The sequence below is a fragment of the Rhinatrema bivittatum genome, chromosome 13, assembly GCF_901001135.1.
Source record: "Rhinatrema bivittatum chromosome 13, aRhiBiv1.1, whole genome shotgun sequence".
NCBI lineage: Eukaryota > Metazoa > Chordata > Amphibia > Gymnophiona > Rhinatrematidae > Rhinatrema > Rhinatrema bivittatum.
Genome location: NC_042627.1, coordinates 80710162 through 80735212, shown reverse-complemented (window position 1 = coordinate 80735212; position 25051 = coordinate 80710162). Strand labels below are relative to the sequence as shown.

Sequence of the window (25051 nt, the reverse complement as noted above, 5' to 3'; positions counted from 1 at the left end):
AGATCTCCGAGATGCCTATGATGTTTGTATCGTCACTTAGTGCCACACGTTCTAACTCTCCAATCTTAATTTTTAAACTTCTGGCATTTGCAAACTAACACGTAAATCTCTAATGACATTCCTAAGAACCACGTATCTAGCAGAATCTGGATGTGGCAAACAAAATCTGAGGTGGACCTATCTGTGACATTCTGGCTAAAGAAGGTACAAGGTGGAGATCAGAAGGCAGACTAATTGCAGAAGCCTTCTCCCTTCGTTGAGACACAGGACTGTTGGACATGTACTGTATTCCCTGATACCTCTGCTGGACAAGAACTTGATACAACTCAAAAGGGACCTTCTTTTTGGCTAAAACAGATTTAATTTCTACTCCTTTGAGATTCATCTCTGAGGAAATCATTCAAATTGGGAATTTTCCCCGCTGCACTACCCCAAAGCGCCCTTTCAGCCTGCATGAGGGGTTCATAATAGGAGCTCTTGGTTGCTCCAAAGAGGAACCTAAACTGCTTCTCGCTTCTAGAAGGGAGTCTATTATGAGGTGGTCTTACGTATTTAAATGGAGGAAGTTTGCCAACTAGTGTGAGGACAAGGTCCAAGATCTCTTCTTTTGTTCCAGATAAAAACTGTACCTTTTACCTCTATTAGAGGAACTGCGGCTAAGCACCACCATGTAAGAAGGAAGCCTCTAGCTGTCAGATTCACATGGGGCTTGCTTCAGTTGAAATCTCTCATTGAGACATTAACATGGTTTTCATCTAGCTGATGAAAGATCCCTTTTAGCCTTTAGGGCTCTATATTCACAGGCATTTAGCTGAATACCTAGAGAGTTATTCAGCTGAATGCTAACTTTGGAATATTTTGGGAACTTTCTGGCTAACTTTTAGCTGGATAACATAGGGGTGTTTTGGGGAGGAGTTAACTGGATACGTTATCCAGCTAACTCTGTTCATGTCATAGAGCAGTTTTAAAGTTAATTGGATAAAGTTAGCCGGCAATCTTTAAGAGAGTCCGGTATATTCAATGGAACCTCTGAATATCCCATCAAAGTTAGCCAGATAAGTTGATCTGGCTAACTTTGCAAGCAAACCAGAGTCATTTAAAGTACCTGATATGGAAAGTTACATTTTTGGTGGTAGTCACTTCAGCCATCAGAACTGGGGACCTCCAGGCCCTAGTGACTTATGCAGCTTATCTCAGATTCCATCACAAAATGTTAGGGACCCTGCCCGCGAGTTTCTTTGCTTCACTTATAGATAAAATATAAATATGTTAAGGCAAGGTCCAGCCATTGAATCTCAGTGCTTTAGCACCCAGTACTGAAGGGCAACCCTCAAGTATTACAACTTCCTCTCATTTACATGTAGGACTCTAAGACATGGTTAATTTACTCTTCTGAATTCTTCACCTCTCACCTTGCTTTTATGACCCTAACTCTGGTACAGCTGCATCAGGCACCACGGATGGACCATGGTTCAAATCTAAACTTCAGTCAGCAGGGGGAGTTGGGATATTTTTGGACAACAGTCTCACTAGTATTTTTAGGCCTCTGGGGTTGGAAGTGTTTGAAATAAATACATCATTTTAGTGGCTGTGGAGATTATTACAAAGTAGCTCATTTGTCATTGTTTTCTGTCATCACCGGGAGAAAATCATTACTATGCTAATCTAGCTGGCCATGGCGCTAACGCTGACCTCTCTGGAGCGGGCCTTTACCAGCTCCAAGAGCTCAGTTTAACTTCTCCTAGAGTAACCTTAAAAAACGGTAGTCTCTGAATCATCCCTGTGCTGGCTCTTTCACTACATCCCCCTAATGAGGTGATGACCAAGGGCTCATTATAATTGCTTTAGACTCCTTTTAATTTTCAAGCTTATTAATCATAAGAAGAGTTATTTAAAATTGCATAAATTAATCTTAGATTAAAAGTCTATCAAAGCCTCAAAACAATTAGGATTTCCCTGGGGCAGCAAGTTTTAGTTTAATATTGCAGTCAGGTGGATATCAGAACACTGAAGTAGGCGACTGATTAATGTATGCAAAATTGAAATGAGAGTTTTTAAATGGTGCGTCAGAACCACATATTGACCTAACTGTAGGCTTAACAGCATTGTCTGTCATCTATTTAAACAAGTAGGTAATCAACATCTTAATTACAGGATATGGAAGGGAATCCAAATTCCGCATTCCACGGTACCTGTTCAAACTATTTGTAGTCTGTCAAGTATAAATACCAGTCTATACTACTGGGATTAGACTGGTGAACCTCCCTGTTCCCCTGGCCGGCTCTCTGTGTGGCCTCGGGGAAGTCTCTTTATCTCCTGTTCCCTAGCTCTCATTCCCTGCCTCTTTTTCTGGCCTGGACCTGATGTAGTAAAGGGGTTTTGCTATGGTGGCTCTGTGGTAAAAATGTTTGGGTCCCCTTTTCTGTCTCTGACATTCTGTGTGATCTCTGAATGCACTGCTAAATATCCTGGCCAAGTTTATCCAGCTAACCTGCTCAGCTGAATTGTGGCTGAATATGCTCCTCGGGGATGTAGCAGAACAAACTGACTAGAAAAATAGCAACAAATCACCAGGACATGACGGCATTCACTCCAGAGTTTTGAAATAACTCAAATATGAATTTGCAGATTTACTCCTGTTAATTTGCAGCATATCATTAAAATCCGTCATGGACCTGAAGATTGGAGGGTAGCTAATGTAGTGCCAAAGTTTAATAAGAGCTCCAGGGATGACCCAGTAAGCCTGCCGAGAGAGAAATTGAAGTTAAGAACAGAATTACTGGGCATAAGGATAGGCCTGGCTTAACGGGAAAAAGCCACCGTGGTTTTAGCAAAGGGAAATCTTTTACAATCTCTGAAGGGCGAGCTGTGGCTAGAATGCACCTGGATTTTCAGAAGGAATTTCATAACATCCGCAGGAAATTACGGCAATCATGGCATAGCAGGCGGTGTCCTATTAGAGACTGGGAACTGGTTAAAAGATAGGAATCAAAGGGTAGGAGTAAATGGTCAGAGAAGTGAGTAGTGATGTGTCTAGGGATTTGTAATGGGCCCAGTGTTATTTAATATATTCATTAATGATGTAGAAAAAGGAGCAATGAGTGAGGTGATCAAATTTGCAGATGGCACCAAATTATCCAATGTAATTAAAACATGAGCTGATTATGAGAAATTGTAAGAGTACATTGCAAAACTGGGAAACTTGGCATCTAAATGGCAGATGGAATTTAATGTGGAAAACTGCAAAGTGATGCACATAGGGGAAAATAATCCTATCTACAGGTAGATTCATTTTCAAAAGAAGTTACACGATTTAAACTTGGTTTTACATGTGTAAATGCACTTTATGCATTTAACTGGGCTTTTGAAAATTGCTACAATATATGCCATTCAATTTTCAAGAGGTTTTACAAGCATAAGTGCACTTTAAGAGAGCAAATGGGCTTTTGAAAATTGCTACAATAGTATCATACACTTATATACAACTCCTTAGAAGATTACACCCATAGTACATAAATGGGTTTTGAAAATTGTTATGAAATATACTACATTTACACATGTAAATCCTTTTGAAATGTACCCCTAATGCTGGGTTCTGCATTAGGAGTCATCACCCAGGAAAAGGACCACGGGTTCACGTTTAAATCTTCAGCACTGTCCCACGTATTCATTGCAGCTCGGTCCCTGATAGCTTACCACTGGAAATCTGAGTTGTTGCCTTCCCTCCAGGGGATCATAGACAAACTTTATCATTTTTATCATATGGCCCATCTCACGGCTATTAAGCACCGCCGTCTACCGGCTTTTCAGGCCGCCTGGAAACCCTTTTGTGATTCCATCGCCTCAGCCCCTGCATATACTGGATGCTAGTCGAGCACTGTCGCCCATGTTCGGTTGCTTTCCTGGCGTCGTGTATCCTCTGTAAAATGGGATCATGTTATTTCCGGCATTATCCTATGTTGAATCCAATATCAGACCCTTGGCAAGTGTTTTGTAACAAGTGTTCTGTAATGAGTTCTCTTTTGTTTCTCCGGTACTCTAAGCTGTTTCCTGTACTGGTTCGTCGTTTATGTGCTCTTTCTCCTGTACACATGTGATACTCTACTTTGGGGGGGGGGGTGTTGGGGGGGAGGATGGGGGGGATTGGGCGTGACTTCACTTACAAGGCAAGTTGTGCTATAGTTAACTGTTTCTAGCATTTGTTGTGCTGTATGAGATTTTTATTGCCTATATCAATAAAAATTGTCAAATTCAAAAAAAAAAAAAAAAAAAAAAAAATCTTCAGCACTGCATGAGGCGGCAGCCAAAAATGCAAACAAAATGGTAGGAATTATTCAGAAAGAAATATGGTGCGATTGCACACTGAGTAATGCATTCAGTTCTGCTCACACCACCTCAAAAAACACAGAACTAGAAAAGGTGCAGATGAGGCAACAAAACTGATAAAGGGAATGGAAGAAGTTATAGAAGCTAGGACTCTTCAGCTTGGAGAAGAGACGGCTGAGGGGAGATATGATAGAGGCCTATAAAAGTGTGTATGGTACGGAACTTATAGAGAACTGTTATTTACATTATCAAATAGTACTAGGAGTAGGGGACACTTCTTGAAACTAATAAGTAGCAGATTTAACACAAATTTCAGAAAATAGTTTTTCAGTCAATGCATAATTAAGTATATAGTAACACAGTGAATGCAGCCGATAAAGACCACAATGGTCCACCAGTCTACAGCAAGCCTTCTGTTAAGGGTAATAGCAACTGCCGCTCATGCAGGCTACCCCCAAGTCTTCTGTTAAGGGTAATAGCAACTGCCGCTCCATGCAGGTTACCCCCAAATCTTCTGTTAAGGGTAATAGTAACTCCCATTCCGTGCAGGCTACCCCCAAGTCTTCTGTTAAGGGTAATAGCAACTGCCGCTCCATGCAGGCTACCCCAAGCCTTCTGTTAAGGGTAATAGTAATTGCCACTCCATGCAGGCTACCCCAAGCCTTCAGTTAAGGATAGTAGCAACTGCCGCTCCGTGCAGGCTACCCCCAAGCCTTCAGGTTAAGGGTAATAGCAACTGCCACTCCATGCAGGCTACCCCCATGCCTTTTGTTAAGGGTAATAGCAACTGCCGCTCCATGCAGGCTACCCCCAAGCCTTCTGTTAAGGGTAATAGTAATGGCCGCTCCATGCAGGCTACCCCAAGCCTTCAGTTAAGGATAGTAGCAACTGCCGCTCCGTGCAGGCTACCCCCAAGCCTTCAGTTAAGGATAGTAGCAACTGCCGCTCCGTGCAGGCTACCCCCAAGCCTTCAGGTTAAGGGTAATAGCAACTGCCACTCCATGCAGGCTACCCCCATGCCTTTTGTTAAGGGTAATAGCAACTGCCGCTCCGTGCAGGCTTCCCCCAAGCCTTCAGTTAAGGGTAATAGTAACTGCCGCTCTGTGCAGGCTACCCCCAAGCCTCCACCGGGATAGTTGTGTGTCGGAGTTGTGCGCGTAGGTTTGTTGCGCGCTCAGGGAGATGTGCACGCTGTTGTGCACACAGATCGAGTTGTGCTCCTGGCACAGTAAGCACGAGGCTGCGCACGGCTCGCCGCTGTGCGCACGGATCGGGGTAACGAACCGATCAAAATGGTGACGGCGACCATGTGGACAATATGGCGACCATCTTGGAGGGTCTCCACGTGGAAGGACCCTCGATCTAACAGGGATCTAGCCCTGCTAGGGCAGATCAACCCGGTGGCACTGGTCCCGGCTGGCGACCTGTGCAACTCCTCGAGCTTTGGGGACCGGAGACTTTTAATTAGATTTCTACCTTACCTTGTCTCGGCACTTCCCGGTCTCGTTCTGGGCGGTCTCCGGCTGCAGGGGGAGAGGGAAAATACCTTCACCGCCACACTCGAGGTTGCTCCCGCTGCCTCTCAGCCTCACCCGATGTCGGGGGCTAGGTCCCTGCCGAGGGTCGGCCACCGGACTGAGGCTCACCTCCGAGGGATTGCGGAAATCATCTCAGGAATTCTCAACTGGGGAAGCGACCCAATGGGTGTCACCGCAGGAGAGCAGGGCTCATCTGTAGAGATAAGATTTCTTCTTATTTTTTTGGTTTTCTTTGGTGAAATTACTCTGATGCTGTGCGAGCGTGCACAGAGTCCCTAACTGCTATGGAGACGGAAAATACTGAAGAGCTGCACTTCCTGCAGGGGTCTATGTACTAGGGGATGATGTCAGATTGAAATCTGATCCGTCTCCAACTGCTACGGTATCAGGAGTACACTATACCCATTGGTCCTGAGTCTATCTGCTACATGCTAGGAAAAGGGCAATTAGGGGTACTTTAGGCAAAACAGCCTAAAGAAAAGAAAGGGTCAACTTGTGAAGCTCTGTGAGGCCGCAATAAAAACATGGTTGAGGGTCTCAGCAGATGAGAGAGATCTGAGGGGAGCTGTGGAGTCGCGATAGCACCGGACCTGTCCTGGACTAGCCTTTATCGAGAACGTTCTGGAACAATTCATCTGTTCAGGGTGCAGCAGGGTCACGTGTCCCACTCTGGTATTCAGAGAAAGAAAAGGAAGTAAAGGCTGGTATTCGGAAGTTTTTCCAGCAGGTCACGGGAGGGGAGGTGACGCAGAGGGTAAACAAGATTCAAATCGATTCCTTGGTGCTCAAAAATCAATGCCCACCCCCTGCAAATTGGTGAGGACAGTTCTGCTGCTGCTAAAATGTGTTTATTCCAGTGGATTTGTTTTAATTGTAGTTGTTTATCTCATCTCCTCCCCCTGGGCCTTCATCTCACCATTACTAATACTTAACACCCATTTTACATCTAAAACTACTTTCTAATCCTCAACAGGTTTCCAGGGAAGCTCTTAAAATTATGGAGTCTGCTGAGACAGGCAGTCCCGGCGCAGGCCCCATTGTAAAAAGGGACATTATCTCCTCTGCTAGCAGCTGGGCCCAATCATCACCAGGGAGAGCAACAGGAAAGGTGCTAAGAGGCTCTTTCACGAGGCGGCCGCTCCCTCCGCTGGGGATTGCAGGGATAAAGGGAAAATCTGAGAGGGAGGACAAGAGTGTGGCCAGAGAGAGTTACTGTCATAATCAAACGCTGCCAGTCACCATCAAAATCCAATTACAAGACTTCACTCCACTCACTCTTAAGTAGGAAAAAAAAAGCCTTGTTTAGACTTTTTTCCTTGCCAGCTTCATGCTGCTTTTACATTTAAAAAAGTACTCACTTTAATTAATAGTTTGGGTTTTTTCACTACTTTAAAGGATTTACCCTCCTAGGGAGCCCTTTGAGGGACTGCTTCCTATCTAGAGAGTGCGGAAATACAGTTAAGGATGAAGTGGGGGAGGGAGCGAGAGAAGGGCTGATAAAATTGTGACAGAGAACCTGCTGGGATATTTTATTCTCGATGGAAAATAAGAGCTAAACATAAAACAGGTTTGCACTTTTACCATTTCTAAAGGGTTTTATTAAATTACGTCTGGTTTAGCTGCGCTGGATAATGGTTAGCAGAGGACTGGTCAGCAGAATAGGGAGGTGACACTGCCCCTGTATAGGACCCTGGTGAGACCTCACTGGGAATACTGAGTACAGTTCTGGAGGCCTCACCTTCACAAGGATATAAACAGGATGGAGTCGCTCCAGAGGGAGGCTACTGAAATGGTCAGAGGTCTTCCTTCTAAAGCATAGGGGGAGAGACTTAAAGCTCTAAACATGCAGACCCTGGAGGAAAGGTGGGATAGGGGAGATATGAGAGGGACATTCAAAGGTTTCCATGCACAGGGGGTGAGCTCTTTCAATGGAAAGGAGGCTCTAGAATGAGAGGTCATGAGATGAGGCTGAAAGGGGCAGACTCAAGAGTAATGTTAGAAAATATTTCTTTACAGAGAGGGTGGTGGATGTGTGGAACGGCCTCCCAGTGGAGGTGGTGGAGACAAAAACAGTATCTGAATTTCAGAAAGCCTGGGATAAATACAGGGGATTTTTAAGGAAGTGATGAGAATTATAATGCTAAATTGATTGGACGGCTGGGCAGAATGGATGGGCCATATGGTCTTTATCCAACATCATGTTTCTATGTTAGCAGTTTGAAAGACCCCTGCCCAATGAACTTTGTCATCAGAATATGTCAAAGAAACATGCAAGCATTTCAATAGTGTATATCATTCGGATCTTATTACAGCTTGGTAAACAGAGGCACAAGAAGGTGAAAGAGACTTGCTGAAAGGTCAGAGTATGCCAGCAGCAGAGCAGGGATTAAAACCAGGGCACAGACAATAACAAGACTCATCCAGGACCACAATGGGAGAGTTTGGGATTAGAATTAAGGCACAGGGAGCTAAAATGGCCAACACAAAGTCATTGGCAGAACCGGAACTAGAACCGAGGCACAGGGAGATAAAGTGAACTGTCCAAGGTCAACTAGAGTCAGTGGCAGAGCAGGAATTTGTACCCAGCATTCAGCATCTCCTAAACAGAGAGTAAGAGTAAGAGCAAGAGATGCAATGAACTTCTACAGGGGGGAGGCTGAAGAGAAAGAAGCATTTATTTCACATTTGGGAATCAGGCAGGGGTGGGGGATAGGGCTTGCTGTCCAGTCACATGAAGGGGTTGGACATATCACTGTCATGCAAAAAGGCAGAACAGGATTCAAGTATAATGTATGTCTGTGAATATAGGTGAGCACAAAAAGGAATAGATGCCTTAATCTTTTTCAGTACTTTATTGATGCAGAGACGTTCCAAGTAAGTTGCCCGACTCAGGCCGAGTTTCGCAGCTTCACAGCCGCTGCCTCAGGGGCTCCAAATTTCAAATCATTGATATTGTATGATCCAGTCAGATCAAAAAATGTGCCAGCGATGGTAAAACAACTTTAGGTTCCAAATGCAAGCTTGTGTGGCAAACCGCAGTCTCTGCTATGCAACAAGTTGTTTTACCATCGCTGGCACATTTTTTGATCTGACTGGATCATACAATATCAATGATTTGAAATTTGGAGCCCCTGAGGCAGCGGCTGTGAAGCTGCGAAACTCGGCCTGAGTCGGGCAACTTACTTGGAACGTCTCTGCATCAATAAAGTACTGAAAAAGATTAAGGCATCTATTCCTTTTTGTGTTCACCTGACGGTACCATAGATCGCCTACCTCTTTGTTTTCTTGGACCATCCCTGTCTGTGAATATAGTACATGCTTTGAAATCAATGAATGTCGATGATATGGTAAGAAGTAAGGGGAATAAACTCGGAAGAGAACAAGGTGATTAGTGCAAGCTTCAGGGGCTGGATCTGGAGGAGCCGCGGGCCGCAAACCAGGGCAGCAAGGGTTCATATCTTACAGCCACTCCTTGTGACCTTGGGCAAGTCACTTCTCCTTTCATCGTCTCAGGTATAAACTTGGGGGTTCATTACCAGGCCATGATATTTTTCCCCGTTACCGCGGTGCTAAGCTTTGGAAACTGTGTGCTTAAATTGCACAGAGAACAATATTGCAGTGTAAAGGTCCCAAAAGCCAAGCGATGGTGGCCTCTTCACTTGGGACTTCCATGTTCTTTACCGGTCATTGGTGAGGCCACACTCACTGAACTCCGAGTGTTCAGTTCTGGAGGCCAGAGAGGCTAGAGAAAGGCAACCAGAACCCAAATATGTATATCCTAGAACATTTAAATATGTGAAAGCTATTAATGCACAAGAAGCAACTTTCTTAAAATGGTAAAGAAACTGTAAAACCAAAGATGAAGATGTGAAGCTTCAAGGAGCAGACTCAAAACAACCTAAGGAAGTTTTTTTCACGGAGACGGTGGTGGATGCGTACAATACCCTTCTGGAGGAGTCAGAAACAGTAATGGAATGCTAAAAACAGAAGATAAGCTTACAAGAAATGCCATGCTGAGTCACACCAAGATTTCAGGAATCTACCGAAAACTGGCAGATGAATTCTTTCAGTTATTGAAAAACAGGGACAAAAGATTTGGGTGAGACTAGAACTACTCCCATACAGGAGTTCATCAGTGCAGATTTTTGGTTTACTTTGCCATTGCAGGCAAGGGAGCCACAGAAGAGCGTCCAGCTGCCACACCAATTAGATGAAGTAATTAAATTTTGGTACAATCACTGACAGTATGAAATGATACAATCAATATGGCAGGCTGGAAACCAATATGAGAAAAAAATGTCCTACAAGCAGCACTGCCCACATTGATTCAAAATGCTGAAAGGCTCCAATTGATCACTTCATTAAGTGACAGACACATGTAATTAAATCAGTATTAAAAGGGTTGTGAGAAATCTTCTATAGAGGTTTAAAGCCTCTCTCGGCTGCAGAACTGGGCTCAGGCAGATCTCGTTTCTTTCTTGGAGAAGATGGCTATTCTGGGAGCAGCCATGTTTGCAGCACAGGCACTGGCTCTATGATGCTGCCGCAGCGTGGGCTGCACTTCTTACTCTACCTTCGCAGGTCCAGGGAAGCAGTGGCTTAAAGTCACAAAACCGTCCCTTGTTGATGGATAAAGGGAACACTTACCCATCATGGGTACTTTTGAACACGGGACAGTATACTGAATATGCAACTTGTGTTTAAAAGGACAATGTTAAAGTCCCTTTGTCACAGAATCTGTGTGACCCTGCAGCTCAGGTTGAATCTCGGGACTGCCACTTCTTCTCTATGGAAAATTCATTTTAAATCCCTGCACTCCAGTGCTAACCCTGGTTGTGCCACTGACTCTCTGTGGCTTCTCAGTTTGCCCAAATGAAGGTAAGTGATGATGTAACACTGATCCCTCTTGGAGGTGACACCTGGAGTATGCTGCCAGCCCTGCATCCCCACAGACTACACACAAGTTTCAGAAACACTAACAGGCCGACACCTGGAGTATGCTGCTGACACCTGGAGTATGCTGCTGACACCTGGAGTATGCTGCCAGCCCTGCATCCCCACAGACTACACACAAGTTTCAGAAACACTAACAGGCCGACACCTGGAGTATGCTGCCGACACCTGGAGTACGCTGCCAGCCCTGCATCCCACAGACTACACCCAAGTTTCAGAAACACTAACAGGCCGACACCTGGAGTATGCTGCTGACATCTGGAGTATGCTGCCAGCCCTGCATCCCCACAGACTACACACAAGTTTCAGAAACACTAACAGGCCGACACCTGGAGTATGCTGCTGACACCTGGAGTATGCTGCTGACACCTGGAGTATGCTGCCAGCCCTGCATCCCCACAGACTACACACAAGTTTCAGAAACACTAACAGGCCGATGCAATATCGGTGCACGGAAAAGCGCCCACTTTTCTAATCCTCTCCTGGGTGCGCGATGCAGTAAGCAAATGAGCTGCTGTGTTACAAAGGAGGCGTTAGGGGAAACTGTGCATCCCTAGCACATCCTCGGCTTTGGAGAAGGGGCTGTGCGCAGGTTAGGAAAACAGATGCTCGATAATTGAGCGTCCATTTTCCTAACTTGAGCACTGGCAAGACATTTTTGTTTTTTTTATGTTGCTCCTTTTTTCAGTTCCCTGACTTAATATCGTCACGATATTAAGTCAGAGGAGCTAGAGAAAAGCAATATTTTCTGCTTTTCTGTTAACGTTTGGGGCTCCTCGAGGCTTAACCTTAGCTCCGGGGCAGGCATTAATTTTTGAGAGTAGAAACGTGCACATCAGGCGCACATTTATTTTTTACATAAGAGGGGAATTTACATGTCATGAGCGCTATTAGCTAGGCACTGGTTTGGATGCGCTAATCCCCTTATTGCATCAGATTAACCTGTGTGCATGGTATTGAATGGCCCTGTAAACTATAAAGCACTTTGGACTGCTGTTTCCTGCACGAATGATCAGTACTACCAAGAACTGAAGTAACTGAGAGTCCCGCTTTGACCGTCATGGTCAGAAATCCATGAATACAGAAGGGGACAAGGAAGACTGGCCTCAAAAGATCATGAACAGGGCCTCAACCTGCCTAAGACGGATCCAAATCCAAAGAACCAGTGTAACACAGCGTGGGGGCTGGAAGCAGGCCAGTGGCTATTTTGAGTAACATGGGGAAGCAAATTATTGCTATCAGCAACAAACCAATCATGATGAGATATGCACAGAAAAATAAGCTCTGCCTGTATGACACAGGATGCAGAAAGAGAAGGAGACAAGAGCAGGACAAGCCTGCTTTCTCTTTCTAGATTCACATCCTGCTCCCCTAATTACAAAAGCAGTATGGTAATAAATGAAAGCGAGTCTATGGCGGCTTTGCTGCCTGAACGTCTCTTGGCTGTAGAGCAGCGAGAACAGATAATAACCATTAGTAAAATCAAACTCCACTGCAGTCTCCAGCTGGGCCTCGCACATTTACATACAGATAGAATGGGTATATGTTTTTAATATGGATGTGATACCTACTTTTAGCACAGCCCTAGTGCAGGCAACAGAGGAGGAGGAGAATGGGGCTGGGATCAGCAGGAGATAATAAAGTGGCCCAGATAAGGTATTAGCTGGCAACTGATCTCAGACAGGGGGCTGCCGTGGCTCTCTGACCCGGTTGCTTACTATGCATAGATTCCATTAAATAGAGCTTAGGAATAGAAAGCTGCTGTGAGACCCAATGCACATAGCTCTGTGTGTACTGAGGGTGTGCACACAAGTGCCTGCTGGAGAACGGACAGGGTGCAGACACAGGAAGAGTTCTTCAAATGCAACAAATGGACTTTAAGGCTCACCTTTCCTGCCAACCTCTGAAATGTTCCCTGTCTGGTAGCTGGGTGCTTGGCTTCTGCTGCCTTCTTAGAAAGAAGGAAGGAGGATTATTTGACTGCTAACCTTTCCAGTGTGAGTTGTTACAGCCTAGCTCTCCACCACTGTATCCTTCCATGCCAGCCTCTGTATTTAGAGGTTGGGGTGCATGGCGATATTTTCACTAGAACAGAATCCTATTCTTCTCTTATTGCACTGTTTTGTTTTGGTTTTTTTTTTTTTTTAACTATCAGGAGTATTTTTTGACAACTTGAACAGCACTGCTGAGCTGCCTGAAAACTTGTCCCCACCTTGAGAGATACAGTTGTGCTCATAAGTTTACATACCCTCCAGTAGAATTTCTAAGAAAACATGAGTGATCAGACAAAACACATATCTGTTATTTTTAATGTGTTTCAAATTAAGCTATTTTATGCACCACAGAAAAACACAATCATTAAACAAACTATAGGAATAAGGGAAATAATAAAATAGTCCTGTTCACAAGTTTGCATTCTCTTGAATGTTTGGACTGATAATATACACTCAAGTTGATACACCCAGGTTGAGATGGCAATGAAGAGTAGGTATCCACACCTGTGTTTTGATTGTAATTAGTGTCTGTGTATAATAGTCAATGGGCTTTTTAGCTCTTGAGAAATCCTTGTGCATTTCATCCAGGGCAGCAGTGACTTTGGCGGTTACTGAAGCATGGGGAAAGCAAAAGAACTGTCAAATGATCTGCGAGCAAAAGTAGTTCAACTTTAAAAATCAGGAAAAGGATATAAAAAGATATCCAAAGATTTGAAAATGCCAACCAGTACTGTTTAAACTCTGATCAAGAAGTGGAAAATTATGTTTTCTTTTAACACCAAGGTAGACTAAGAAGGATTTCAGATACAACTGCCAGAAAAATTTGTCAGGATGCAAAGAAAAACCCACTAGCAACTTCTACTGAAATACAGGCTCCTCTGAAACAAAGTGGTGAGAGTTTCAGCAGGCACAATAAGAAAATACTTGAACAAAAATGGGCTGCTTGGTAGAGCTGCCAGAAAAAAAGCCAATGCTGCACCAATGCCACAAAGCAGCCTGCTTACAATACGCCAAACAGCACCTAGAGAAGCCTCAAAATTTCTGGGAACAAAATAATTTGGCGTGATGAGACCAAAATTAAACGTTATGGTCACAACCACAAATGTTATGAAGAGAAGTGCACCATCCTTACCATGAAACTTGGAGGTGAATTTCTGCTGTTCTGAGTGTGTGTGAGTTACAGCTGCACAGGGAATTTAGTCAAAATTGATGGCGGGATGAATGCAGCATCTTATCAGAAAATGTTACAGGAGAATTTGCATTCATCAGCCAGGAAGCTGCACATGGGACTCACTTGGACTTTCCAACATGACAATGATCTAAAACCTAAGGCGAAGTCGACCTTCAGCGGCGGCAGCAGGAGAAAGTGAAGGTTCTGGAGTGGCCGCCACAGTCTCCGGACCTCAGTATCATGGAGCCACTTTGGGGAGAACTCAAACATGAGGCTCATGCTAGACAAGCAAAGAATTTACAGGATCTGGAGGCTTTTTGTCAAGAGAAAGGGCAGCTTTAGCACATGAGAAAATAGAGAACCTCATTCACAGCAAGCGGGGGCAATACACGATATTAACAACTAAGGGTATGCAAACTTTTGAACAGGACCTTTTTGCTATGGCTTGTTTAATGATTATGTCATTCTGTTATACACACTAGTTTAGTTTAGTCTGATCACTCATGTTTTCTTAAAATGCTACATCTTACAAATTCTGCCCGGGATATGCAAACTTAAGAGCACAACTGGGTGTTTCATGGGATAAATACATCATTTGTAAGCCCTGGCACAGGTTCTTTGGTCTGGCTCCCAGCCTAGCTCTATCTTTATGGATTATTCTGAGCGTTTCCTGTCCACCCCAGACCCTTTCCTTTCTCTTGCTGTCACACTCACAGGTGAGAGAAACTCAGCTGAAACAGGAAATAGCGGGAGAAAAGGACAGTGCCTCCCTCCAGTGTCACTAGTACTTTTCTGTCTGAGAAGAGAAGGCTGAGTGTACAAGAAGACAGTGCAGGGATATACAAGAAGGAAGCACCCATTACTGCTAGACTAGAGAGCTGGGACAGACAGGCAGCAGACTCTAATTATTATTTACTAATGCTGCAGTATCCTGACCTTATCTCAACAGCTTGTTCATTGTCACATCAACATGCTAAATGAAGGGTCCCCATGGGACCCATATGGGAGCATCTTTCCTCTGCTCCCTGTCACGTGCCTGCGCTGCTAGGAGAGCTGGGAAGACTCTTTAGCTGTCTCCTGACCTCATCATCTCCTCCTACGCCAGGGAAATAAATGGGAACAGCAGCTATGCTGGGACCTTCCCCCAGGATTTAGGGTTTGTAAAAGCTATAAATACATTTATCAGCTCCTCTTTTGTTCCTGATTCTTGGCTTTCCTAAGTTCAGTATTGGCAAACGGTGGCAGTGGATGACCTACATTTGGCTAAGGTCCCTGGGGAGGAAAAGTGGATGACCTCAGCATAGAGCTTGAAAACATGATTTTCCTGCTACCTGCAGTGAAATTCTCAATATGACAGCACACGTGGGAGGGCCGGCCATGTGACTTCCACGGCAGCTGCTGCCACTGTCTGCTGTGCCCTGAGCCCACTTCCTCTTTGTGTCCCCATATTCTAGGGGAGGGAGCAGGGATTCCTCTAGAGAACATCCCTAGCCCTCATCTGTGGAAGATCAATTCCCAGACGTCTCCTAAGAACATAAGAAGTTGCCAGACTGGCTCAGATCCTGCTTCTAGCAGTGGCCGATCCAGCCCGCTTCCCGGGTAACAGGAGTACTCTCAGCTGCAAGGGGACGCCAGACTAGGGAGAGACCAAAAGTCCACTGTGCTCACTGTTCATCTGTTATCTCTCTGTACCTCCTTGCAGAAGAACCGCCCTCCTAACATCTAAAAAGGCATCGTTCTGGATTATCAGCTATGAGATACCCACCCATCTCTCTCCATACACACAAAAGGGTCAAATTCTTCAGCAAGCAGGTCCCCTACCAGTGAATAAACTCTTTCACAGGCGGCAATGGCCATCCTGTCGTGCATTGCTGTCCCCTGCACAGTGGCTGTGGCCCCTTTCAGACTCCTTTTCTCCAGCACAATACAGGCAACTTCCTGCTCGCTTTCATTTAATGCATTCTTGAACCTTCTTAGGGACTTTGATTCCTTTCTGGAAGCAACATAGCAATGGCGGCAGAAAAAGACCAAATGGTCCATCCAATCTAATCAGCAAGTTTCCTATGGTAGTAACTGCCGCTCCGTGCAGGTTACCCCCATGTTTCTGTTAAGGGCAGTAACTGCCGCTCCGTGCAGGTTACCCCCATGTTTCTGTTAAGGGCAGTAACTGCCGCTCCGTGCAGGTTACCCCCATGTTTCTGTTAAGGGTAGTAACTGCCGCTCCGTGCAGGTTACCCCACCCCCCCCATGTTTCTGTTAAGGGCAGTAACTGCCGCTCCGTGCAGGTTACCCCCATGTTTCTGTTAAGGGTAGTAACTGCCGCTCCGTGCAGATTACCCCCATGTTTCTGTTAAGGGTAGTAACTGCCGCTCCGTGCAGGTTACCCCCATGTTTCTGTTAAGGGTAGTAACCGCCGCTACGTGCAGGTTACCCCCATGTTTCAGTTAAGGGTAGTAACCGCCTCTCCGTGCAGGTTACCCCCATGTTTCAGTTAAGGGTAGTAACCGCCGCTCCGTGCAGGTTACCCCCATGTTTCTGTTAGGGGCAGTAACTGCCGCTCCGTGCAGGTTACCCCCATGTTTCTGTTAAGGGTAGTAACTGCCGCTCCGTGCAGGTTACCCCATGTTTCTGTTAAGGGTAGTAACTGCCGCTACGTGCAGGTTACCCCCATGTTTCAGTTAAGGGTAGTAACCGCCTCTCCGTGCAGGTTACCCCCATGTTTCTGTTAAGGGTAGTAACCACCGCTCCGTGCAGATTACCCCCATGTTTCTGTTATGGGCAGTAACTGCCGCTCCGTGCAGGTTACCCCCATGTTTCTGTTAAGGGCAGTAACCGCCGCTCCGTGCAGGTTACCCCCATGTTTCTGTTAAGGGCAGTAACTGCCGCTCCGTGCAGGTTACCCCCATGTTTCTGTTAAGGGCAGTAACTGCCGCTCCGTGCAGGTTACCCCCATGTTTCTGTTAAGGGTAGTAACCGCCGCTCCGTGCAGGTTACCCCCATGTTTCTGTTATGGGCAGTAACTGCCGCTCCGTGCAGGTTACCCCCATGTTTCTGTTAAGGGTAGTAACTGCCGCTCCATGCAGGTTACCCCCATGTTTCTGTTATGGGCAGTAACTGCCGCTCCGTGCAGGTTACCCCCATGTTTCTGTTAAGGGTAGTAACTGCCGCTCCATGCAGGTTACCCCCATGTTTCTGTTAAGGGCAGTAACTGCCGCTCCATGCAGGTTACCCCTCAAGCCTTATGTTAAGGGCAGTAATGTTAAAAATAAATCCCAAGCAACCCATAACAAAATTAGTGCAACATTTTTACAGGGTGTGCAGCCTTCCTGATAATTCATCCAATGCTGCTGCCTGAATGTGCTTTGCTTTAGGACCTGGCCATAGAAGCAGTCCTGCGCTATTCCCTAATGTCTGCGTATCAGTACCGTGAGCGTTGTCGTCTGAATCCCCTTTCTCCCCACCCCCATCGAAGCGGAGCGCGATAGATTCCAAATGTGGCCTAAACAGGACCCTCTGCAGTATCAGGACACCGTGTATCCTTGCTGAAGACTTCCCCGACTCCTAGCTTGCTCTACACTAGGAGTCCCACCTCCTTTTCTTGCTAATATCAGGACGTACAATCTCTTTTAGTCTGGATCATGTCTTCCCATTCTGTGCTTAAGACGCGCTCAGGTTAAAGTTTTTATTGACATGCAAACATTTTCAAACAGGCAAAGAAGTGAAACTCTTAACTTCGGAAGTATTACATTTTGGTTCATTTCATTCTTTTTACTTCCCTTCCCCCCAGAAAATAAACCATTAGGGGTTTTGCCTTATAAAAACAAACAAAACAACGTAGGATAAATGTGACTCTGCACGCAGGCATCCATACAGGCATCACCCGAGCCCTTCCTTACCATTAACTCTTCAGGTGCATGATCCGCACGCAGGCATCCATACAGGCATCACCCGAGCCCTTCCTTACCATTAACTCTTCAGGTGCATGATCCGCACGCAGGCATCCATACAGGCATCACCCGAGCCCTTCCTTACCATTAACTCTTCAGGTGCATGATCCGCACGCAGGCATCCATACAAGCATCACCCGAGCCCTTCCTTACCATTAACTCTTCAGGTGCATGATCCGCACGCAGGCCTCCATACAGGCATCACCCGAGCCCTTCCTTACCATTAACTCTTCAGGTGCATGATCCGCACGCAGGCATCCATACAGGCATCACCCGAGCCCTTCCTTACCATTAACTCTTCAGGTGCATGATCCGCACGCAGGCATCCATACAGGCATCACCCGAGCCCTTCCTTACCATTAACTCTTCAGGTGCATGATCCGCACGCAGGCATCCATACAGGCATCACCCGAGCCCTTCCTTGCCATTAACTCTTCAGGTGCATGATCCGCACGCAGGCATCCATACAGGCATCACCCGAGCCCTTCCTTACCATTAACTCTTCAGGTGCATGATCCGCACGCAGGCATCCATACAGGCATCACCCGATCCCTTCCTTACCATTAACTCTTCAGGTGCATGATCCGCACGCAGGCCTCCATACAGGCATCACCCGAGCCCTTTCTTACCATTAACTCTTCAGGTGCATGATCCGCACGCAGGCATCCATACAGGCATCACCCGATCCCTTCCTTACCATTAACTCTTCAGGTGCATGATCCGCACGCAGGCATCCATACAGGCATCACCCGATCCCTTCCTTACCATTAACTCTTCAGGTGCATGATCCGCACGCAGGCATCCATACAAGCATCACCCGAGCCCTTCCTTACCATTAACTCTTCAGGTGCATGATCCGCACGCAGGCATCCATACAGGCATCACCCGAGCCCTTCCTTACCATTAACTCTTCAGGTGCATGATCCGCACGCAGGCACCCATACAGGCATCACCCGAGCCCTTCCTTACCATTAACTCTTCAGGTGCATGATCCGCACGCAGGCACCCATACAAGCATCACCCGATCCCTTCCTTACCATTAACTCTTCAGGTGCATGATCCGCACGCAGGCCTCCATACAAGCATCACCCGAGCCCTTCCTTACCATTAACTCTTCAGGTGCATGATCCGCACGCAGGCATCCATACAAGCATCACCCAAGCCCTTCCTTACCATTAACTCTTCAGGTGCATGATCCACACGCAGGCACCCATACAAGCATCACCCGATCCCTTCCTTACCATTAACTCTTCAGGTGCATGATCCGCACGCAGGCCTCCATACAAGCATCACCCGAGCCTTTCCTTACCATTAACTCTTCAGGTGCATGATCCGCACGCAGGCATCCATACAAGCATCACCCAAGCCCTTCCTTACCATTAACTCTTCAGGTGCTGGACGTTCCTTTGGCTGCTTCCTCATGCTACTCATTTCAAAAAGAAGAAACAAAAAAAGAAAATGTTAATTTTCAACAACTAATTTTCACTTGTGTGATTGGTAGGCATGAAAAGAATACGTGAAGATGAATCCAGCACTGCAGTGCATTTTAAGTGCAGAAAACAATGCGCTGGGTGATGCGTTGCTTTTCTGCGCTCTCGTGTGATTCACCTATGTGACTCACTGAGCAGGGTTTCAGGTTGAACCACACATGTGCTAGTGATCCGCCAGGCTAGTTCTCAGCTTGGTCTATATTATGGACACGACTGGTAAAGTTTATGGGATTCATTACAGATGTGGGGAACGCTGTTACAGGAATGGAAACACTCTGCGCCTTCCCCATCAGGAGCCGTGTGCACCGCTGCAGAGAGCGCACTCCAGCTGCCGGAAGCCCGCCTTGGTGGCAAAATCAGCCTCTTACCCTCCCCCATCATTTCTGTTCCAGACTGACATCTCCCCTGCCTCTTTAAAACTTTATACACCGTTTGATCTCTTTTAGTGATCCTCAGAGGGGGAAAACAGGCCCTGGGTCAGTGAACATTCCTATTCTCAGCTGTGCAGCAGGAGGCCAGCACCGTGGAGCAGCAGCAGGGAAGTGAGCAGAGAAGGACAGACAATCACAGGAACATCCTAGAGTCTTCCTGACCAGCCATCCCATTTTTAATGAAGGAAAACCCATGATAATGCGAGTGCCAGTGACAGTGCAGAATGACTCAAGGAGCAGCTTCCACATCTGTTCTGAAGACTAATTGCGTAGCTAGAAAGCTGGCTCTGCCGATAGCACTCTCTGGGGCAGGGCCCTCTCGCTCATCGTCTCTCCTCTTACTCCACTGCGGCTGGGCTAACTGGGGCGCACACGAGTGTCAGAGGTGGAATATAGGAGAAAACACTTCCAAACCCCACAGTACTGGACATTTCTAGGATTTGGGATGTGCTAGCACTGTGTACAGTGCTGACGGCAGGCTTGAAATAATAAAATATAACACTGCTAGCTTTCACAAGCTCTCTTTCTTGGCGGGATCGCACCACAAGTCATCGCTTTATTACCAAGGGAGAGACAGTGCTCTTATAGAGGGCTCCACCAAACCTCTGTATTGGAGGGTGGATGGGGAAACTGAGATGCCTTTATGTAAATAACATTTACAGGATTTAAACAATTTCCTTAGCTTTGCCGCCCATCTGCCCAAGCCCCCAAAGTGCCTGTTGTCTGGGAAGGTCTGTGAAGCTGCCGAGTTAATGGCATGAATCCTTTACGTTGGGGCTTACCACTGAGTGATGAAGTGTACAAACGACTCGGAGAACTCCCCAACCGGAAGAACTGGCGAATCCTGGCATGGGGGGGGGGGGAGAGAAAAGGAAGGCCACATTAAAACCAGGAGGATAAACCCTGTCCACACTGAAAGACGTTAACCTAAAAGCCATGTAAAGCCTGGCAGAGTAGCAGGCAGTGCGTCTGCACCACTGCTCCCAACACGAGCAAGACACAGAGGGGGAGGTGTAAAAAGGACAAGGATAGCCAAGGGGAAGGAAAGAAGGTGGGGAAAGCGTAAATGAGAAATTAATGATTATTTAAGTAACACACAAATGGTCTTGTAATTAAGAAAGAGCTGTGTAATTATTCTTCTTTCGACCTTTGTTTCTTTCCCGTGTTTGCTATTTATTTAGCCCGGTTCCCGGTCCTCCCGTGTGATCTCTGACATGCTGGAGACACGCAGGCCAATTTCATCTCCAGGAGACTGCACCCGATGCTGCTGGGCTCCTCGGCATCAGAAACAGCCTAATCTACCGAGTGTAAGGGTGTCCCGAGGGAAGGACAGAGCCTGAGGGGGCCAAGGAACCAGGAGGCAAAATGAATTTTCACCCACGAGATTGGAACAGAGAGCCCCCCCCGGCTGGGAGTAGCCCGGCTTCCACTCAAATGAAACTTCCCCTTTCATTATTATTATTCTGAATACAAAAGCCAGGAGATGAAGAAGCGGCCATCCCACAGCAGGTGGACTTGGCTGCAGCGTGTGCTCTTCATCTGCTCCCGGAATACTCTGGAAGCTCCTTTTTGTGGGAGATTACCCTAACAGGCAGCTCATTACACCTACCTCCCAACCCCAATGGCACATAACAGAGGCAGCTGCAACTGATTCCAGGCCAATCCATTCTCATTTCCTCCCCACTCCCTGACATTCCTGCACAAAGTACCCTGCAAAGTATGATACATGCACCTATTTAAATTAACAAAGGAATGACTTATTTTAATCTCACTCTACTTTGGAGTGCTCTGGCTGTTCAGCTGAGCAATATATCATTACATACAAACTTTCAGCGCTGCAGGCAAGGAACTCGGAGCTTGCCGTGTTTGGTGAGAGCCAAACCGATTGCTCTAGCACACAAAAGTGTCATTGCAGGAGGCTGCGAGGAAATTGCTTTGATGTAGTTGAGAGCGGGAGAAAAGGGATGAAAGCACCTCTGCTGTCATTACTGGCAGTGGCAGAGAGAGAGAGAATGGGGCGGTTACTAAATATACAGAGAAGAGAGCAGCTCAATTATCAGAAAAATGAGATCTGTAATTACAAGACAGAAAATTAACTAGAACTCTTATTAAGGCCTTTGTTTTCAATTCCAGCCAATGAAAACTGCTTGAAATGCAATTAAATCAAACGTAGCTAAGAGATGTGCATGTAAATGTGAGTGCACATGTATCTCAGTGTGCATGCATGTGTATCACAGGCAGTGTATCTAAAAGTGTGCATCCCTCTATCTGTGTGTGCATCTGAGTGTGTATGTGTATGTATCACTGTCAGGGTATCTAAAAGTGTGCATCCTTCTATCTGTGTGTGCATCTGAGTGTATCACTGTCAGGGTATCTAAAAGTGTGCATCCTTCTATCTGTGTGTGCATCTGAGTGTGCATGCATGTGTATCACTGTCAGGGTATCTAAAAGTGTGCATCCTTCTATCTGTGTGTGCATCTGAGTGTGCATGTGTCACTGTCAGGGTATCTAAAAGTGTGCATCCTTCTATCTGTGTGTGCATCTGAGTGTGTATGTGTATGTATCACTGTCAGGGTATCTAAAAGTGTGCATCCTTCTATCTGTGTGTGCATCTGAGTGTGTATGTGTCACTGTCAGGGTATCTAAAAGTGTGCATCCTTCTATCTGTGTGTGCATCTGAGTGTGTATGTGTCACTGTCAGGGTATCTAAAAGTGTGCATCCTTCTATCTGTGTGTGCATCTGAGTGTGTATGTGTCACTGTCAGGGTATCTAAAAGTGTGCATCCCTCTATCTGTATCTGAGTGTGTATGTATCACTGTGTGGTATCGAAACGTGTGCATCCGAGTATGCATGTCTATGTATCACTGTGTGTGTATCTAAAATTGTGCATTCCTCTATCTGTGCATGTATATGAGTGTGTATGGAGCACTGTGTGTGTATATCTAAAAGGGTATCCCTCTATCTGTGTATGTATCCAAGTATGCATGTGTATGTATCACTGTCAGTATATCTAAAAGTGTGCATCCCTCTGTGTGTGTGAGTGTGTATCTGAGTGTGTATGTATCACTGTGTGTATCTAAAAGTGTACATCTGTGTGTGTATCAATGTGTGTGTATATCTAAAATTGTGTATTCCTCTATCTGTGCGTGTATATGAGTGTGTATGTGTAGTATGTCTCACCGGGTATCTAAAAAGGTGCATCCCTCTATCTGTGTATGTGTGTGTATCTGAGTGTGTATGTGTAGGTATGTATCACTGTGTGTGTATATCTAAAAGTGTGCATCCATCTATGTGTGTGTGCGTATCTGTATATCTCTGCATGTTAGTGCATGTTTATCTAAGTGTGTATGTGTATGTATCACTGTGTGTGTATCTAAAAGTGTGCATCCCTCTAGCCTTCTGAGTGTGTATATGAGTGTGTATGTGTATGTATCACTGTGTGTGCATCCCTCTATGTGCATGTATCTGAGTGTGTGTATCTCTGCACGTGAGTGTATGTGTTTCTGCGTGTGTCTTGTGTGCATTTCAGCATGCCTGCATCTTTGTATGTGTATCTGGATGTGCTCTAAGTTTATGCTCTTCTCTGTAGATGTGTTTATCTTTGTGTGTGTGAGCATCTGTGAATGAGCATTTATGTGTATCCCGGTGTCTGTGTAGCACTGTGTGCGTACCTATGTATGTATATGTGTGCACACATCTGCATGTGTGCCGGGGAGAAGTGTGCAGATGGCATTTACAATTTTAAATTGTTCTGTTAATTACAAATACAACGGTTTCCTTTTCATCAGTTTCCTTTATGAAGTGACTTCATCTTATTTTGGGGGTTACATGATTGCAATTATCAAGCTGCCATGCAGTATTTGAAAGCAAAGGATTACACTTATCTCTAAATATATTAATGATTACTTACGCATCCCTTAGCAGCTGTAAAGTCACATTGTAAGTTATATAAAATAATCAGATTCCATCTCCAGGTGTTGAACAACTGCAAACAGCATCGTGGTAATCACACACTCAGTGTAAGGGAGACCTGCCTTCTGCCCGGGCTACAATCACACACTCAGTGTAAGGGAGACCTGCCTTCTGCCCGAGCTACAATCACACACTCAGTGTAAGGGAGACCTGCCTTCTGCCCGAGCTACAATCACACACTCGGTGTAAGGGAGACCTGCCTTCTGCCCGAGCTACAATCACACACTCAGTGTAAGGGAGACCTGCCTTCTGCCCGAGCTACAATCACACACTCGGTGTAAGGGAGACCTGCCTTCTGCCCGAGCTACAATCACACACTCGGTGTAAGGGAGACCTGCCTTCTGCCCGAGCTACAATCACACACTCAGTGTAAGGGAGACCTGCCTTCTGCCCGGGCTACAATCACACACTCAGTGTAAGGGAGACCTGCCTTCTGCCCGGGCTACAATCACACACTCAGTGTAAGGGAGACCTGCCTTCTGCCCGAGCTACAATCACACACTCAGTGTAAGGGAGACCTGCCTTCTGCCCGAGCTGCAATCACACACTCGGTGTAAGGGATACCTGCCTTCTGCCCGAGCTACAATCACACACTCAGTGTAAGGGAGACCTGCCTTCTGCCCGGGCTGCAATCACACACTCGGTGTAAGGGAGACCTGCCTTCTGCCCGAGCTGCAATCACACACTCAGTGTAAGGGAGACCTGCCTTCTGCCCGAGCTACAATCACACACTCGGTGTAAGGGAGACCTGCCTTCTGCCCGAGCTACAATCACACACTCGGTGTAAGGGAGACCTGCCTTCTGCCCAAGCTACAATCACACACTCGGTGTAAGGGAGACCTGCCTTCTGCCCGAGCTACAATCACACACTCAGTGTAAGGGAGACCTGCCTTCTGCCCGAGCTACAATCACACACTCAGTGTAAGGGAGACCTGCCTTCTGCCCGAGCTACAATCACACACTCAGTGTAAGGGAGACCTGCCTTCTGCCCGAGCTACAATCACACACTCAGTGTAAGGGAGACCTGCCTTCTGCCCAAGCTACAATCACACACTCAGTGTAAGGGAGACCTGCCTTCTGCCCGAGCTACAATCACACACTCGGTGTAAGGGAGACCTGCCTTCTGCCCAAGCTACAATCACACACTCGGTGTAAGGGAGACCTGCCTTCTGCCCAAGCTACAATCACACACTCGGTGTAAGGGAGACCTGCCTTCTGCCCGAGCTAC

The 25051-nt window shown here is 46.2% G+C and overlaps 1 protein-coding gene across 1 annotated transcript in view; it reads right to left on the bottom strand.

The window, feature by feature from the left end:
- MAP2K5 (mitogen-activated protein kinase kinase 5) overlaps positions 1–25051 on the bottom strand; it is a 244975-nt gene that overhangs the window by 20078 nt on the left and 199846 nt on the right. The window contains exons 20-21 of the mRNA XM_029575965.1: positions 20633–20694; positions 19307–19352 (exon numbers count right to left, since the gene is read on the bottom strand). Of these exons, the coding sequence (XP_029431825.1) occupies positions 19307–19352; positions 20633–20694 (108 nt within the window). The remainder of the gene's footprint in view (positions 1–19306; positions 19353–20632; positions 20695–25051) is intronic.